This window comes from Alternaria alternata (assembly GCF_001642055.1).
Source record: "Alternaria alternata strain SRC1lrK2f unplaced genomic scaffold CC77scaffold_13, whole genome shotgun sequence".
In the NCBI taxonomy this organism is placed as follows: Eukaryota; Fungi; Ascomycota; class Dothideomycetes; order Pleosporales; family Pleosporaceae; genus Alternaria; species Alternaria alternata.
In genome coordinates, this window is record NW_017306202.1 from 386,655 (window position 1) to 401,210 (window position 14,556).

Below are 14,556 nucleotides of genomic sequence, written 5' to 3' on the forward strand. Positions count from 1 at the left end.
TAATCTCGCTACCGGAAGACATTCAGTTTATCTGGCTTTTGGTCCTCAAATTCGCGACCGATGCACTCGCCGTCTGTCGTGCCAGCAAGAGTACGCCGGCAGTAGTAATTAGCACCTGCAGCAGGATGAACTGATCCCAACAATACGGTACCATACAAGCCGCTGTCTATATCAGAGCTTACTGTATATTTGCAAGACCAGGGCGTAAACTGTCACTAAACGTGAGCGATATTGCCACTCCTCCTCGTTGACTGTGATTGTGATGGGTGTACCAACAAAAGCGTATCACGCACATCGCAAACTTCACTTCGCTAGTTCCTTGTAGCTATCGATTGGTCTGGTTCATTTCGGAGATCCCTTCGGCGGTCTCGTTGAGATGATCAGCGTGGGCCGATATTGGTCTACAGCTCAGCCACTATGTAACCTCTCTAAAATCAACTCGAAACCGGACATGGATGGACTTCCTCATCGAGCGACTACATCGTTCCTGTTTTGCTTGAAGTAAGATATACACATCGACCATTGTTTCTTCCTTTCGAATCGCTTCCAGCGTACTTTCTGCCATTGGTAAGTGGGGTGCGATCCACAGAGGGTAGAAGAAAATACATCGGCAATGAACGACTGTTACGTCAGGCATGCCATGTGTGTAACTTGCTGTTCCTGGCAATTACATGGCATATCCTGTGGAGCAATAAGCTTATTCCAACCAGTTGCTAAGTTCTAGTGTTCCTGGGGGGTTAGCGGTGTATGGTCCATGCAGCCTTACCTACAGGGTCTTAGCCATGCGGGAATCCTTTGGGGGCTGTACACACCACCTGGTCAACGGCCCGTCAGACGATGCATTAGCCCTAAGCGCACGCGTCATGGCTGCGAAGCCCCGTTGATATGCATGGAACATGTTCGTTACTCGATTGTTTCGAAAACGCTGTAGGTCAGCGCGCCCGCTAACCAAACCGAGCATCGACCTCGAACAATACAGCTTGGCATACTGTCCCTTGCCGTCTAACCTCCGCTATACCCAAGTACCTGGCTTGCCAAGACGACGGATTACTATTATGCTAGCTTTCCGCTTAAGCTTGTAGTCGGCTCTTCACGATGTCTACATATCTGATAGTCTTGCACTCTTTACTCGTCTTCTACCACTATTACTTGACCAATACAAGACAACCTTGGAAGCTTCTTGGAATTCTTAACACCTTTAGATATCTTCCCTCTTTTCCACTGCACTCTTTTTCCGTTGTTAGAACGTTTCCCTGTTGGTTATACAAGCATACTCTAGAAGACAAGGTTCCAATATATCCTGGCTCTAATGGACCACTCGAGTCGCCAACCTCGAAAATGGTCTTTGGCGGAAGACCAGAAACTTCGGGAAGAAGTGGAAGCACAACGTAAGCTGTGCTTGTTATCCTCCAACTTTCTTCAATTGAGCTAACTGGATATCATCAGTTGTAGAAGGAGAAGTCAAGGATTGGTAGGTCAAATATCACGCCAGTTGATTCCGCAACTAATGAGATGCCTAGGTGCAGAATTGCCGATAGCCTCCCCGGACGAACGAACAAGGACTGTAGAAAACGATGGCACAATTCGGTAGCAGGAGGCCTGAAGAAAGGACAATGGTCAAAGAGTGAAGATCAGTTGCTTTCAAGAGGTGTGCAGCAGTACGGCCAAAAGTATGATTAAATGAAACAAACTTTGGGAGAAAGTACAGAAGCTGACTGTTGTATTCTTAGATGGACGGTAGTTGCAAACTGCGTCGGAACACGCAGTGCAGATCGTAAGTTTGATGGATGATAGCTGTGTTCATCGCTGATCGATAATTAGAGTGCGCGAAGCGGTGGCAGCAGTCACTTGATCCTGATCTAGACCGAAGTGAATGGCGCGACTCAGATGTCAGTGAACATCATTGTAGCATATTTCACACTTCAGTGAGCTAACAGACGCTTCTCAGGACGCAGCACTTATCGATGCAGTTCAGAGACTCGGACGACACTGGAAAGATATTCAACGCGAACATTTCCCCGGCAGATCGAAGAATGATATCAAGAATCGGTATGTTACTTACTCTTGCCTTTGGGGCTTGTTTTTGATGATCTCAAGATACACTGTCCTCGTGCGGAGATATCAGAATCAGGGTATCACCCTGCCCAATGCTCCAAGCTCTCCATCCGATTGTGGTACACCGGCGGGCTTGTCAAGCTATCCTGATGACGACGACTATCTCTCCCACAGTTCACACGTGTACAATACATTATTGCCAACACCCTCTCATGGATCAGATCGCCATTCCTGGTCAAGTTTCGACAATGATGCATACTCAACATGGTCATCTCCGCAGACATACGCCACACCTACCGCGATAGCCGACCATAACGCACAACATCAATCGGTCGCCCCGTCTCAATATCTGTATACTCAGCCACCACTGGGCTCAAACGTGCCTTCCACATGGGATCAAACATCGCCCTACACACATCACCCGGCACCATCGTTGCACACCGGTGCACCAACAAATCCACCACTCTATGGCTACAGTCCATATCAGGTCGCCCAGCAACCAATAGTGCCCCACAACATTGCTTACACAGCCTCCACGGACCGAGCAGCATATGCCACGATGCCGAATCGCTCGCCACCTACTGCATCAAGTCAGCAGGTTTACGACCCGAGCGCATCGGCAATGTACCGTGACCCTAGACATTCACAACATCCCTACTATCGCTCTTGAGGCTGTGCAACATGTATATTGTGTGTAGGGCTTGGCAGTCAATTACTTGATAGGCTAGATTTGACAAGTGTTGATAGGTTGAGTCTGGACGGTTTCGTCATAATAGGCAATAGAGATAATTATCCGTCCGAAATTCTTTGAGAAATGGTCTGTTTCACGGAAGCTAACTCGTGTTTCAACAAGTCCCTTGCAAACCTTAGTGCTAATTCTGCACGTTCTCCAGAAGCAATAGGCCCAGCCACGTGACTTTCTCGGGATTAGGGCTCCCTGATTGGTCGCCTGAGCACAACACAGCCTCAACCCCGAGTAGAGGTTGGACGCCTCGCGCACCCACCACGTTAAGTGAACTTCGCTACTTACCCATCCCAGACAAGTGCGCATCTACGGAAAAAAGAAGAAAAGACAGGATCGGTAGTCGAGTCACGTCGGCGTCTCCACTATCACGAATCAAGGATGCGCGGCCACGTTATTTTTCTCTGCCTCGAAGACAGCCTGAGCCGTTGCAGCAGCGCGTCAATACACCACATACATGCTAGCTAGTGCCATGTGTGGTTAAGGTAGGGAGGGTTACCTGATCTGCCACCTTGTCCGCTGCACGATGCACGATCTCGCTGCCTGGAGCGCTGTTTTACCTGCCTCATCCGATGCATGACGCATGGGACGTTCTACATTGCATACGCGAAGTACCTGCAGTTTGGTCTCTTGCAGACTAGATCATGCCATTCTGCTCGCTTGGGCCGTTGTTTGTTGACCCTTTGTCACGATACACCGAGAGCCCAATGATGGCTTACCGCGATACCCTAGGTACCGTTAGTATGGAATTTGACCGCCTACGTGGAACGGCGTCCCGTTCCTGTCGATCTACGTCGTCGATGCTGCACGCCATACCTCATTCTTCGCATTCTCGAACCGGACATCGGGCCCAGCTTGAGTTGGTATGCTGCTGCCTTGGGGTAGGCCTCGTATCCTGGAGAAAGTCTTATGGAAGAGCGTACGCGTTCCTGCATGAAAAGAGCATATATTTGGGTGTATGCACGCTTCAAGAGTAGGGTATGATGTCAAACGTATGATGTCAAATGCCTGTTGCCGTGTGGTGGGACTGAAGGTTCGGAGTCGCCGTTCGGAGTTTTCACCGGGTTTTGCGTCGAAAACAAGTAGCTGTGTTAATAGTGGGATCTGATTTGCATGCATGATTAAACCGAGGTTGATTTTTCTGAGGTCATAAACGCGTAAGGGAGTTAAATTCTCCACTAAGGAGTATGCATCTGATTCTGCACTTAGGCCGCTTCCTAGGGCAAAACCAGTGATAGGCGAGGTGCCACTCCGCATATCGCTCATCATGCTACGAGTTTCAGAATCGTTTTCACAACTTGGTGCAGTTGTTGGTGGTCATCACAGCTATTGCGAATACACCATCATGCCCGCTGCAAAGTGGAACTATTTCGAACAATGAGAATCTGGACTTTGACATGTAGAAGGGGCTTTTAGTCTCACACGTGTACCCAAAGATCCAATTTTGTCCTGGAGATATGTCGGTATCTTATCAATTCATGAATTCTGCATCACGACTTCGACGTCACACGACAAGTCTCTACGGGCTAGCCGAGAGCTAGATTGCTATCAATAGATGAGCTCGGTGACATGCGCCTCGGAGTCCCCAGAAACATTCCCCTAGTAACTCCGTCGCGCTGTTATGTTACATTATAATACATAATACAATACAGTAGGATCGATACATCACAAACGTCGAGTTTCAGCCTCGTAGTTTGCCTTACCAAGGGTCAGCAAGGATTATTGAGACGCGTGTCCACACCAGTTGCAAATTAAGCTTTTCGCTTAGTTGTGAGACGGTCCGCTTTAGGAGACCCGATTATGGCGGATTTCCGGTGGTAGAATGGACTAGGGTGATAGGGGTCGGACTAGACCATCTAATCGCATAGCTTTAGCTTCAACTTGTCGCCGTAAAATGTCTGCTCATTTCCAGACTTCATCTCTATTACCAGCCTCAAATCCCGTGTCCTATTAAGATCTTCTAGTATGCCGACTACTATGCTCACGGGCACTCCTCGACACTAAGTTAGGTGGATCTGACGAAGTATAAATATGGATCTCTTTGCAAACACGTATCTCTTCCTCATCATGTCTCTCACTAAACCAACCATTCATCTTGTATTCTAGCTTGGTCACTATTCTGCTTCGTTGTGTGATTATCCGTTGGTACAATTTCAGTCTTCTTCCCTCACGAATACCTTTATTTTCTCCCCAACTTGACTGTCTTTATGGTACTTATATAGATACACGTTTTAAGCTCCGCTCAACATGTGCGAAACCCCTTGTTTTTATATACTCTAAGTCCTGTACATATCCATACAGGACCGTAACGCTATGCTTGAGGAAAAATTCTCTAGCATAGACTGTGTTTCTGCTACCTTCACCTGTATCCCTTAAGCGGATTGGAAGTTTGGAATTCTTCATTTCTGTCTTTTTCTTGATCATCAAAATAATCTAGTTAAACTTGGGGTCATCTTTACTAACATTAAGATGTCTATATACTGCTTGTGAAAATATCATATTGGATAGTGGAGCAAGCGAGTCACAAATTGCGTAGTAAGCAAGGGGAGACTGACTGTGAACTAGGAAATCGCTACAGGCTATTGCTGTATGCCCTACCTCGAATACGCAGTACAATATCATAATGGGAATGGTTTGAACAAAACTAAACAGTACCCAGAGGGTGACAAGACACTTTTCAGAACGCCGCCAGTGACGGTCGAACACTTGACAGGGTAGCAAGAGATGGTGTAAGCTGCTCCACCTACTTCTCCTCCAAAGATGAAGAACCCCGGACCAGTATCTTTACCTAAATAGGCTGTCTAGGTCACCATCGCTAGCATCATGATTGCCTGCTGGCGTACAGCGGCAATGTTGCTGGGGCGTGGAATCGTAACCTGGAGGGGCTTTTCCAATGCATGCAATGCAGGAAATCCTGTGATATAATACGGCTGCTGGCAATGGAGGTCGCAATCTTTCTGCACGTAATGACTGAATTAAGTACGGAGTGATGTTGCGATTACGTCACGTGTCAGGTTTAGCACTCCACGCGAGTGATTAGCACAGGTCGGCGCGACTCTTCCATCGAACCGAGGATACCGACCAGTTTCCGCCCAAAGCGCACCACTAGCATGTATCATCCCAAATCCATGCCATGCAGGTCTAGAAAGCCTCTCACTCCGCCTCGTACATACTAGCAATGGGCGCATTAGGTATCCAACGTTTCACATGTCATTTGCCTAACGAACCCCTGAGTACATCGAGAAGCACTGAATTCACCGAACAAGTGTGCAACACAAACTCACATGCATTTAGGATGTTTTCGACCCAGGGAGGCTTGTTTAGCTTCCCATGGCGATCTCGTATAAGTTCCCCAAACTCATGCATGGTGAGTCTATATGCGGTTCTATCAAACCACCGTCATGCTTCGCCACTACTCTACGCGTCTGTTGTCGCGATGCGGTCGTGAAGCATTAGTATGGGAGGCATACAATTTCTCTTTCTGGTAAATCCGCCAGACCAATAAGAGGAAGGGTTTTGATGGTGCGGTGACGTGCAGATTGCTTGCAGATTCAGGCAGCAGAAACATGCCTCACAAGGCAGAATGGAGATGAGTAAACGGCTAGCAGGCAGTTCGAGCCACAGCATCGGTCCTAATGTCGAGTCCGTCGAAGTGGAAATATTTCGGCTGTTCAAAGCGTCATATTGTTCGGTCCGTCAAAACGTCCGAATGTCGTAATGCTGGTACAAGGCGTACCGGAGACGTGGAACATAGAAGAGAGTGTGTTGATGGTGTCTGAGCAGGCCAGAGGCGGGGTCTTCGGATACTGGCAAAATTTGCTTGCCTACCCGACCCGCATATCCAGCCAAAATTTTCCACAACCAGCCGAACTCCCATGTAGCATTCCTAGATGTCTGCGATGGCATCGGAGAGTCAGTGAGACATTCGTGTAATATATTTGTTGCATTCTTGCATATTTCCATCGAAAGCAACAACAGCCCGGCTAGCTCAATCGGTAGAGCGTGAGACTCTTAGTTATCACGTCCTAACAGACACGATTGTATCAAATCTCAAGGTTGTGGGTTCGACCCCCACGTCGGGCTTTCGTTTTTGTTGTCCTGTCGTCCATCGTGGGTTGCAGGGTGTGGTGTTGACGTTGGACGGTGAAGGACTTTTTTTTTTGTGCCCCTGAATGCTAAATGGTCTACAACCGCCACCACCACAACGCAAGCAAACGTCTGGTCAAGCTCTCTTTTTTATTTATGCTTAACCATGTAATTCTTCTTGAAGTGTAATCTTAAAGGACAAAATTATGTTAGGTGTGTGTTGTGTCGTTTGCACATCAGACGCATTTCTTAAACATAAACCCGTGTAACCTGAAGCGGCCGCCGATTAAATCTTGGTGCGGCCAATCGATTTTCTGACAACATGTAGGTTTATTGGCTTCCTCAATGGGGCTCAAGTGATTAAGGAACCATATCAGTTATGTACTCATTGCCCTGGAACCGTCCCATGTTTCTTTCACGATTCTTGGCGAACATCGAACAACTTCAAAAATTCGTAACGCAGCCACGCCATGGTCAAACGACGAGAAGATGTGAGCGTCGACTATTGAATCAGACTACAATATACGAAGTAGCTGCGTTTCGTCGGAGACAGCTACTCTAGCTAGAATCTATTCGCAAACTGCATACGCCTGTGTAGCCTAACCGTCCGCACCAACCTCATCTCGCTTTCCAGCAAACTCTCCAAGAACGACAGTGCCATTCTTTCTGGTCGTGCATGTCTTGAGTCCGAGTCGACCACAAGAAGTGATCGATGAGCATTAACAATACGGAATCTGTGGCAAGGGTAGACATCACAGATGAACTTCAACACTTGATTGGAGGACGGTGTCCTCGAGAGGAGCCCTCGAGCTAGCTTGTTTTTGGCGGCGTTCTAGCAATTATGCTTTTGGTAGAAAGTCGATGAGTTGCCTCGAAGACAACTCACTGGCAGCTACAAGAGCTGCTGATAATGTACACCTACATCTATCACAACTCATTGTATATTCTTCACCACCAACCAACATCAGACAGAATCAAAGCGCTCATTCGTCTATTCGTTACATGGTCATAATACCTATTCGTGGTAGCTAAAACGCTCAAGCATACAAATGTCAACAAGGCCTCATCGCCAAAGTAAACAAACGCAAGAGGGCAAGCTCATACAAATGGCCAAGCAATATCAATACACCTCCCAGGATATCCTGAAGCGCGACATATGCGCACTATAAAACTTGGTGGAGGGGAAGAGAGACCTGACAGTAGGAATACTTGCATCCGTGCAGTGGGTATCTCAACGCCATCCATGCAATGCGATCGTCGAGCCATAAGAATAGTGTTGAAGAGAGAAGAGGAAGTAATATCTGATGGAACATTTACTTCCGTCATTATCTCGCTGGATATGCGGGGTACGGTCCGTGTTGGTGGTGATGAGGTGGAGCAGGCATTGATGGCTGATACATGGCGCGCCGGTCTTGTGGGGGGTAGGCCTCGAACATGACGCGTCGTTGAGGCGCTTCAGCTCTGAGTGGACTTGGTTGAGGCTGGCTGCTCGCCGGGAAGCGTTGTGAATTGTTGGGGCTGCTCATGAAAAGCAGTGTATCAACAGCGTCTTTTTCTGCTTGTTGACTTGGCATACGAAGGATACCTGCTCGAGGGGTTGCTGGCGACCGCGGGCCTGCACCGACATCACTGTAGTGTTTCCTTTGGCTAGCTCCGAGTAGTGGAGGGGGTACATGTGAGACGCTCGAGCGACTTCTCCGCCTACTCTGGAAGGTCGGGGCTGGTGCAAGGCCATAGCCAGGATGTGCTCCGGTGATAGAGATGAGGTTTGCCGCAGCATTCATTGCGGGACGCGTACCCGGCCGCCAGTAGGCTGACAGACGTTAGCACTCTGGAATCAGATTCTAAGGGAAGACTAACAAGCTGGGGTTCCTGCGAGTGATCGAGTTGGGTCAGAAGCAGGGGACATGATCATTTGGTCCGATATATCAGAGACGCCGCTTGGTCTTCGTTGGCGGTCGGTAGTACCAGGCGAGTCAAACGCTAGTTGATCACTCCTCCCAGGAGCAGAATTGGGCGAACCGCGTTGTGACTGGCTTTCTTCGAGCTCGTCAAGTGACTGCTTCTCCCAGCCGTTCTGGACTTTGACCATGGCGTAGGAAAGACGCGTCTTAAGCTGTGCGGATAACTGCGTTTGCATCAGCAACCTGAGGGCTTAGTCTGAAGCTACAACACGCACCTCTCCAATGCGAGTACCTGAGTGTGTATCCATGCTCTTGTTCCTCTTGTGTGCGTATGTGCGTACCGATGGCGCTTCGGGCACTGGCCCTGCGCTCTTGAGAGAACCATCTACGGTTCTCTTGGAGCCTTGAGTTGCTGGAGATTCTGGTGTCATGGAAGTGGCTGCTGTGCCACCATTCTGCAGCGCATTGGCGGCGGCTGTATCGATGCGCGGTGCAGCTGGCACGTCTCCAGCAGCAGTCTGGCTCGACGGTTTAGGCATTGGTGCCTCTAGAGGTTTACTTTGATTTGCTACATTGGTCGACGAGAGGGTGGTGAGGTCCGTCTCGGCAGTGGTGGAGGTAGACAGGTTGCTCGAGGAGGAGGGTAGTGCCGGGGCCGAGAAGGTGCTAGAGACGGCAGACTGGACCGACTCTTGCGAGTTGTGGGACACTGGGTCGTCTACGGCAGCAATGGTTGCTGTATGGGCGGTGTTGGCGTGTTCTGCTGGTGCAATGGGTGCATGAGTACCTAGGTAATAACTCGGCTTAAGAGAAACGCGACTGACTTACGCATCATCGTTCGCGAGCGTGGCGGCGGGGTAGTAGGCAACTAGTGGCTCGCGCTGTCGTTGCAATCTCGAGTCGAATGCCAATATACGACTCAGAAATATCGATGCGAGTAAAGATGTCAGGGTAGCAAGCGTTCCAATGGCGGTCCTCAGTGGGAGAGCGATGGTCGGAGACGTGTCGTAGGAGCACCGTGTTCGTGCGCAGCACGCGAGATACGGGAAGACGCGCGAACGGGCGGGAACAGTTCCTTGTTCGGCACCCAAAAAGCAGCTCGCAAGGGGCGCGGAAAAGATGCTAGGAGATGTCAGGGGTGTCGTGAAGCTTCGAGGCGCGTCCCGGTGAGGTGTAAGAAGGCAAAGCCAGGCGTATGCTCGAATGCAAGAGCCTGAAGCCGCTTGTGAGCCGCGCAGTCACATGGTGCCAGCCGACGCGTAGCATTAGCGGGTGGCAATCTAACTCTCAACGAACGAACGATTCCGACATTGGCGGTAAGAGCGCGTCCATTCAATATGCAGGCGAACGGCTGGTCTGAGCAGAGTTTTCTGGCACGACACACGCATAGCTTGCTGCAATGCAATGTTAGCCGTGACTGCGTGCATCAAACACGAGTATCCCACGTCATGCTCTCATCCATGGTAAGACCCGTGGTACACAGCCGCATTGGCTCAAACGCAAACCATCTCTGCCTATTGCCACGACCGGGCCTGTACAGTTCGATATGGATGCCGCGCGGGTACTTTGTTCGTGTAATATCTCGTCCCGAACAGTTCAGAGGTGGTTGATACCTTGGACGGATGGAATTTCGCCATGTTGAGGTTGAGAGTGTAGAAAACACCATGTATTCTGTCGACGACGTGACGAATGCCTGGAAAAAGCACACATGCCGCTTTTGATGTTATTGGTCACATATACATGCGTTGATCGGCAGTTTTTTCTCTTCATACAACTGAATACAATATACTACACCGAGGTAGATGAATACCAGGTTCGATTACATTTACTACATTCAAAATACTCTGCATTCAATCTTTACATGGCCTTCTCCGCACTAGAGTAGTCCCACTTGGGCAGCTTCATGGTGCCGTGCTCGTTCAAGTGCTTGTGCATGTCGAAGCTGTTCCACAGCAGATGCGGCTCATGACCCCAGCCCTTCCTTAGGCATTCAAACTCTGCCTTGTTGAAGTAGTCTTCGAGAATTGGTACGTAGTCGGGGTGGGCGCACTTCTTGATGATGACGCGGGCACGCTCCTTGGGAGAGAGACCACGGACATCGGCGAGACCTTGCTCGGTGACGATGACGTCGAGGTCATGCTCGGTCTGATCGATATGAGTGCACATGGGAACAATGCAGGATACACCAGTTGGATCGGTCTTAGTAGGACGCGACGAGGGTGTGTGCATGATGGAGTACTTGGAAGAACGAAGGAAGTCGGCGGACCCACCGAGACCATTGAGCATGCGGCTACCCATGACACATGTTGAGTTGGCATGGGCATAGATGTCGACTTCAACGGGCGTGTTCATTCCAATGACACCGAGACGTCGGATAATTTCAGGGGAGTTGGAGACTTGCTGGGAGCGGAGCAGTAGCTTGGGTGCATATCGGTCCCAGTTCTCGTAGAATCGGTGGAAGCCGTCAGGAGAGAAGCGAATTGAAGTCGCAGTTGCGAAGTCCAGGTTGCCAGAGTCGAAGAGGTCAAGGAAGGAGTCTTGGAGAACTTCGGTCCATACTTTAAGGTTCTTAAAGTTTGCACCACCAGAAGCAAGTCCACCAACAACAGCGTTGGCTATGTTTCCAATACCAGACTGAATGGGTAGAAGGTTCTCTGGTAGGCGGCCGTGCTTAACTTCGTGTTTCAAGAACTCAATCAGGTTCGCGGCAATAGCCCTTGAGGTTTCATCCTCAGCGGCGTTGGGCTGGGTCTGATCGGGGTAGTCGCTCTCTACAATCGCCACGACCTTCTCTGGGTCAACAGGGATGTGTGGTGTGCCGATGCGATCCTCCGGAGACATGATGAGATAAGGCTTTCGGCGTGGTGGAAGATCAGTCATAGTAATGTCATGTAAACCTTCGAAAGAAGGAGCTGCGGTGTTGACCTCGATGATGATCTTATCGGCCATCTGAATCAGTTCGGGTGATGCGCCAACACTGGCTCCAGGGATGATGCCACCGTCCTCAGTGATGGCGGATGCTTCCACAATGGTGACGTCTAGCTTGTTGTGAGGCTTGTTCAATGTGTAGAACCCATACATCAAGTCGACAGGGAACATGCTAAGATGTTTGTCGAAGAAGTTGATGTTGCCGTTATTGATACCCTTGGCAATTTCCTTGCCGACTTGATGCGGCGACCGGCGCTCGATCATATTGAGACGTGCCCATCGGTTCTCAGTCTCTGCACCTGATGATGCACCAACAAAGAGATTGTACTTGAGCTGGCCCTGAAGATTGTTCTTCTCGACATGGTCGGCCATGGCCGTGGGGATCTTTCTGTCATGACGTTAGTCTGACAACTTCATCAACGTAATCAACATTGTTCATCCAAGTCAAGATGCGCGACAAGTGTCATGGCCAAGGCTCTTGACTACTCGTCTCGACCTGATCCATGCGCAGCTCGAATTGTGGAGTCGGGGATAGTTCGGCTTTCGTCGCTTGCTAAACTTCCGTTCCACCTCGGGATCCCAGATCGGATTACCCAGCAGGCCCGATATCGTATGCCATAGTCAAGATCGTGTTGAGTACCCGAAGAGCCTCATGGCTTGGCTGTCGTAGCGCGACAGCAGAGATAATACTTACTTTGGGTATCCCACACCAGTGAAGCCACTCCAGCCAATGTATGCTCCATTGGGGAAGTGATGAAGCAAATCCTCAGCCTTAGCAATCTTCTTGAGATAACTTGGCCTCCTGACCCGACTCTTCAATGCTGCTGAGACCGACATGTTTAATCCAGGGCTTTTTCTTTTTCAACGGGATGATCGCGATCCAAATGATTAGCTTATCGATAGAGCTTTGGAGCTGTCCGAGGAGCGTCAAGCTCAGCGAGAGCGTCGTAAAGTAGTGATGGAGTGGAGAAGAGCCGCGATGGGCGAGATTTGTCAATTGAGGGTTCTGGGGAGAAATGGAGTATTTAAAGTATGGAGAGGCCAAGACTAGACTCGTTTCGAGCGGCGTCGGCGTGGAGTGTTGTTGTGGGCTGATGCTCATGATGACCCACACAAGCATGACGTCTGCCGCAAAACCCCGGTTGGGGGAGGGGATGCGCATGCAAGAACGTGTAATGATTGGAGGACTAGCAGTAAGTTTGTTGGTTCTCGGTGTCGCTCTTTATGGCTTCTAGCAAACGTCCGTGACCGATTATTGTAGTTCCTAAAGGAACTTACGACAGTGCTTGCGTCGTGGGTAATTCCTTATTTTTTAAGTTCAAAACCGTCAACAAAACATGTTTTGAAGATATTCGCTACTCTACACTACGTTGGATGTAAACAGTATGTAGACTGCTGATGCTTTTTTATGTCTGTTTTATTATCAGCAAATAATCCGAGAAATGCAAAGTCTTTCGTAACGAGTGTGATCTGCTTGATCAGTTTACACTATGAGAAGATACGAGGCCTAGTAGAAGATGGTGTCTCAGCATATACTACCACAGGAATCACTTAAAGTTAACTCTCGATAAGCCTGCCAATCAGAAATACGTATAGTTCTTGCTGGACTACCTATACCGCAAGTAATATGGCGCGAGTTTCGTGATGCAATCCAAGGAAAACATGTGACATAATACTTATTGATCGCGTTCACGCCTATATTCTTACATATAAATACAACCTCACCACTGGCTACATTGGTTATCCCTGAGGCTGACTCTATAAAACCCTGCTTTATAACTCAATAATCTCTTGGATCTCGTCGATAATGCCACTCCAAACCGTCTTCTCCGGCGCGAAATAGGTCTCAAAGACATCTATCAGCACCTTATCCCCCAAATCCATGTGACCACCCTCTGTAGTCTTGAAGTGTAGACCGCCCTTCGCGTCAAGCTTCTTGAGCCCAATCCAATCCTCTTTGTAGATGTCGCGGTCCCTCAGATCCGTGACCTCATTGCTGGTGGTGTTCGTGTACGCGAACCAACCCGACTCCTTCGGTATAACAGTGGTGTCGTCCTCGAAGACGTACATGACGAAGTTGTCCAATGCAGCGAGGTTTTTCGCGTAAGTGACGTTCTTGAGCACCCTTTCGTTGTTGATGTCAGCGAGGAAGTTGGAGGCTTCGAGATACTCTTCCGTAGGTTCGCCGGTGGTCTCGTTGGTGACTTTGAAGTACTGCGCTGGAACGAGATGGCCTTGTACCCATGCGCCCCAGGTGTTAGCTTTGAGCAAGTTGATATAGCCCTTGCATAGCCAGTCTCCATCTTTGCAGAGCTGGTATTTTGCAATACCGTTGTGTTGGCTGCCAAAGGTGACCAAATTCTTGACGTTTATACGGTCGCCGCAGCGCTCTACCAGTCCGCGAAGGAACTGCCCACCCTGCGAGAAACCTAGCGCGTTCAGACCTGGCGCCCTGCTTAAAACCTCGTGTTTCGCGATGTCGTCACAGACTTGCGCAATCTGCTCGGTGACATTGCCGAGGAACGTCGCTGTTCGATCACTTCCGGCGTCTTCGTCGAGCCGGATGTAGTATACATATGTGCCAGGGTTTGTCTCGTTTGCGAGGTCGCCGACGCTGTGCAGACCGTCTGCAGCATAGTTGTCGCCTAAGCCATGCCAGATGAGCAGAGGAAGTGGCTTGGAGTCGCTCCGTGTGAGTGGCGACGCGATTGTCTGCGTCACAAGTAAGAGTGTCGAGAGCGGAAGTAATCCAAGCATTTCAGCGGTTGTCTGATGAAAGTGAGGGTTGTAGGGTTGGGAGGCGCAAGTTGAGTGCATGAGACGCGAGTGTGATCTACGCTG

The 14,556-nt window shown here is 49.5% G+C and overlaps 3 protein-coding genes across 3 annotated transcripts; 1 reads left to right on the forward strand and 2 right to left on the reverse strand.

The window, feature by feature from the left end:
- Window positions 1-1,135: 1,135 nt before the first annotated feature.
- Window positions 1,136-2,752, forward strand: CC77DRAFT_157132 (hypothetical protein). Its single transcript, XM_018530339.1, has 7 exons — window positions 1,136-1,388; window positions 1,447-1,471; window positions 1,521-1,670; window positions 1,731-1,774; window positions 1,822-1,889; window positions 1,949-2,049; window positions 2,098-2,752. The coding sequence occupies exons 1-7, from the start codon at window positions 1,310-1,312 to the stop codon at window positions 2,723-2,725; spliced, it is 1,095 nt and encodes a 364-aa protein (XP_018384732.1). The 5' UTR covers window positions 1,136-1,309; the 3' UTR covers window positions 2,726-2,752.
- Window positions 2,753-8,208: 5,456 nt separating this feature from the next.
- Window positions 8,209-12,552, reverse strand: CC77DRAFT_1032079 (hypothetical protein; the record flags this gene model as incomplete). Its single annotated transcript, XM_018526712.1, has 7 exons — window positions 8,209-8,696; window positions 8,744-9,011; window positions 9,063-9,151; window positions 9,239-9,523; window positions 10,560-10,561; window positions 10,649-12,103; window positions 12,410-12,552. The coding sequence occupies 7 exons, from the start codon at window positions 12,550-12,552 to the stop codon at window positions 8,209-8,211; spliced, it is 2,730 nt and encodes a 909-aa protein (XP_018384733.1).
- Window positions 12,553-13,293: 741 nt separating this feature from the next.
- Window positions 13,294-14,533, reverse strand: CC77DRAFT_1021458 (palmitoyl-protein thioesterase 1 precursor; the record flags this gene model as incomplete). Its single annotated transcript, XM_018525272.1, has 1 exon — window positions 13,294-14,533. A coding segment is annotated over one exon (1,045 nt), but the record flags the coding sequence as incomplete, so codon positions are not given.
- Window positions 14,534-14,556: the final 23 nt, after the last annotated feature.

What these genes read in the sequence shown, in the direction of transcription:
- CC77DRAFT_157132 (XM_018530339.1), top strand. Translation starts at nt 1,310, where the DNA reads ATGGACCACTCGAGTCGCCAACCTCGAAAATGGTCTTTGGCGGAAGAC. An exon ending in GGAAGAAGTGGAAGCACAAC is followed by an intron (nt 1,389 to 1,446) that starts GTAAGCTGTGCT and finishes GGATATCATCAG; the next exon opens with TTGTAGAAGGAGAAGTCAAG. An exon ending in GTGCAGCAGTACGGCCAAAA is followed by an intron (nt 1,671 to 1,730) that starts GTATGATTAAAT and finishes TTGTATTCTTAG; the next exon opens with ATGGACGGTAGTTGCAAACT.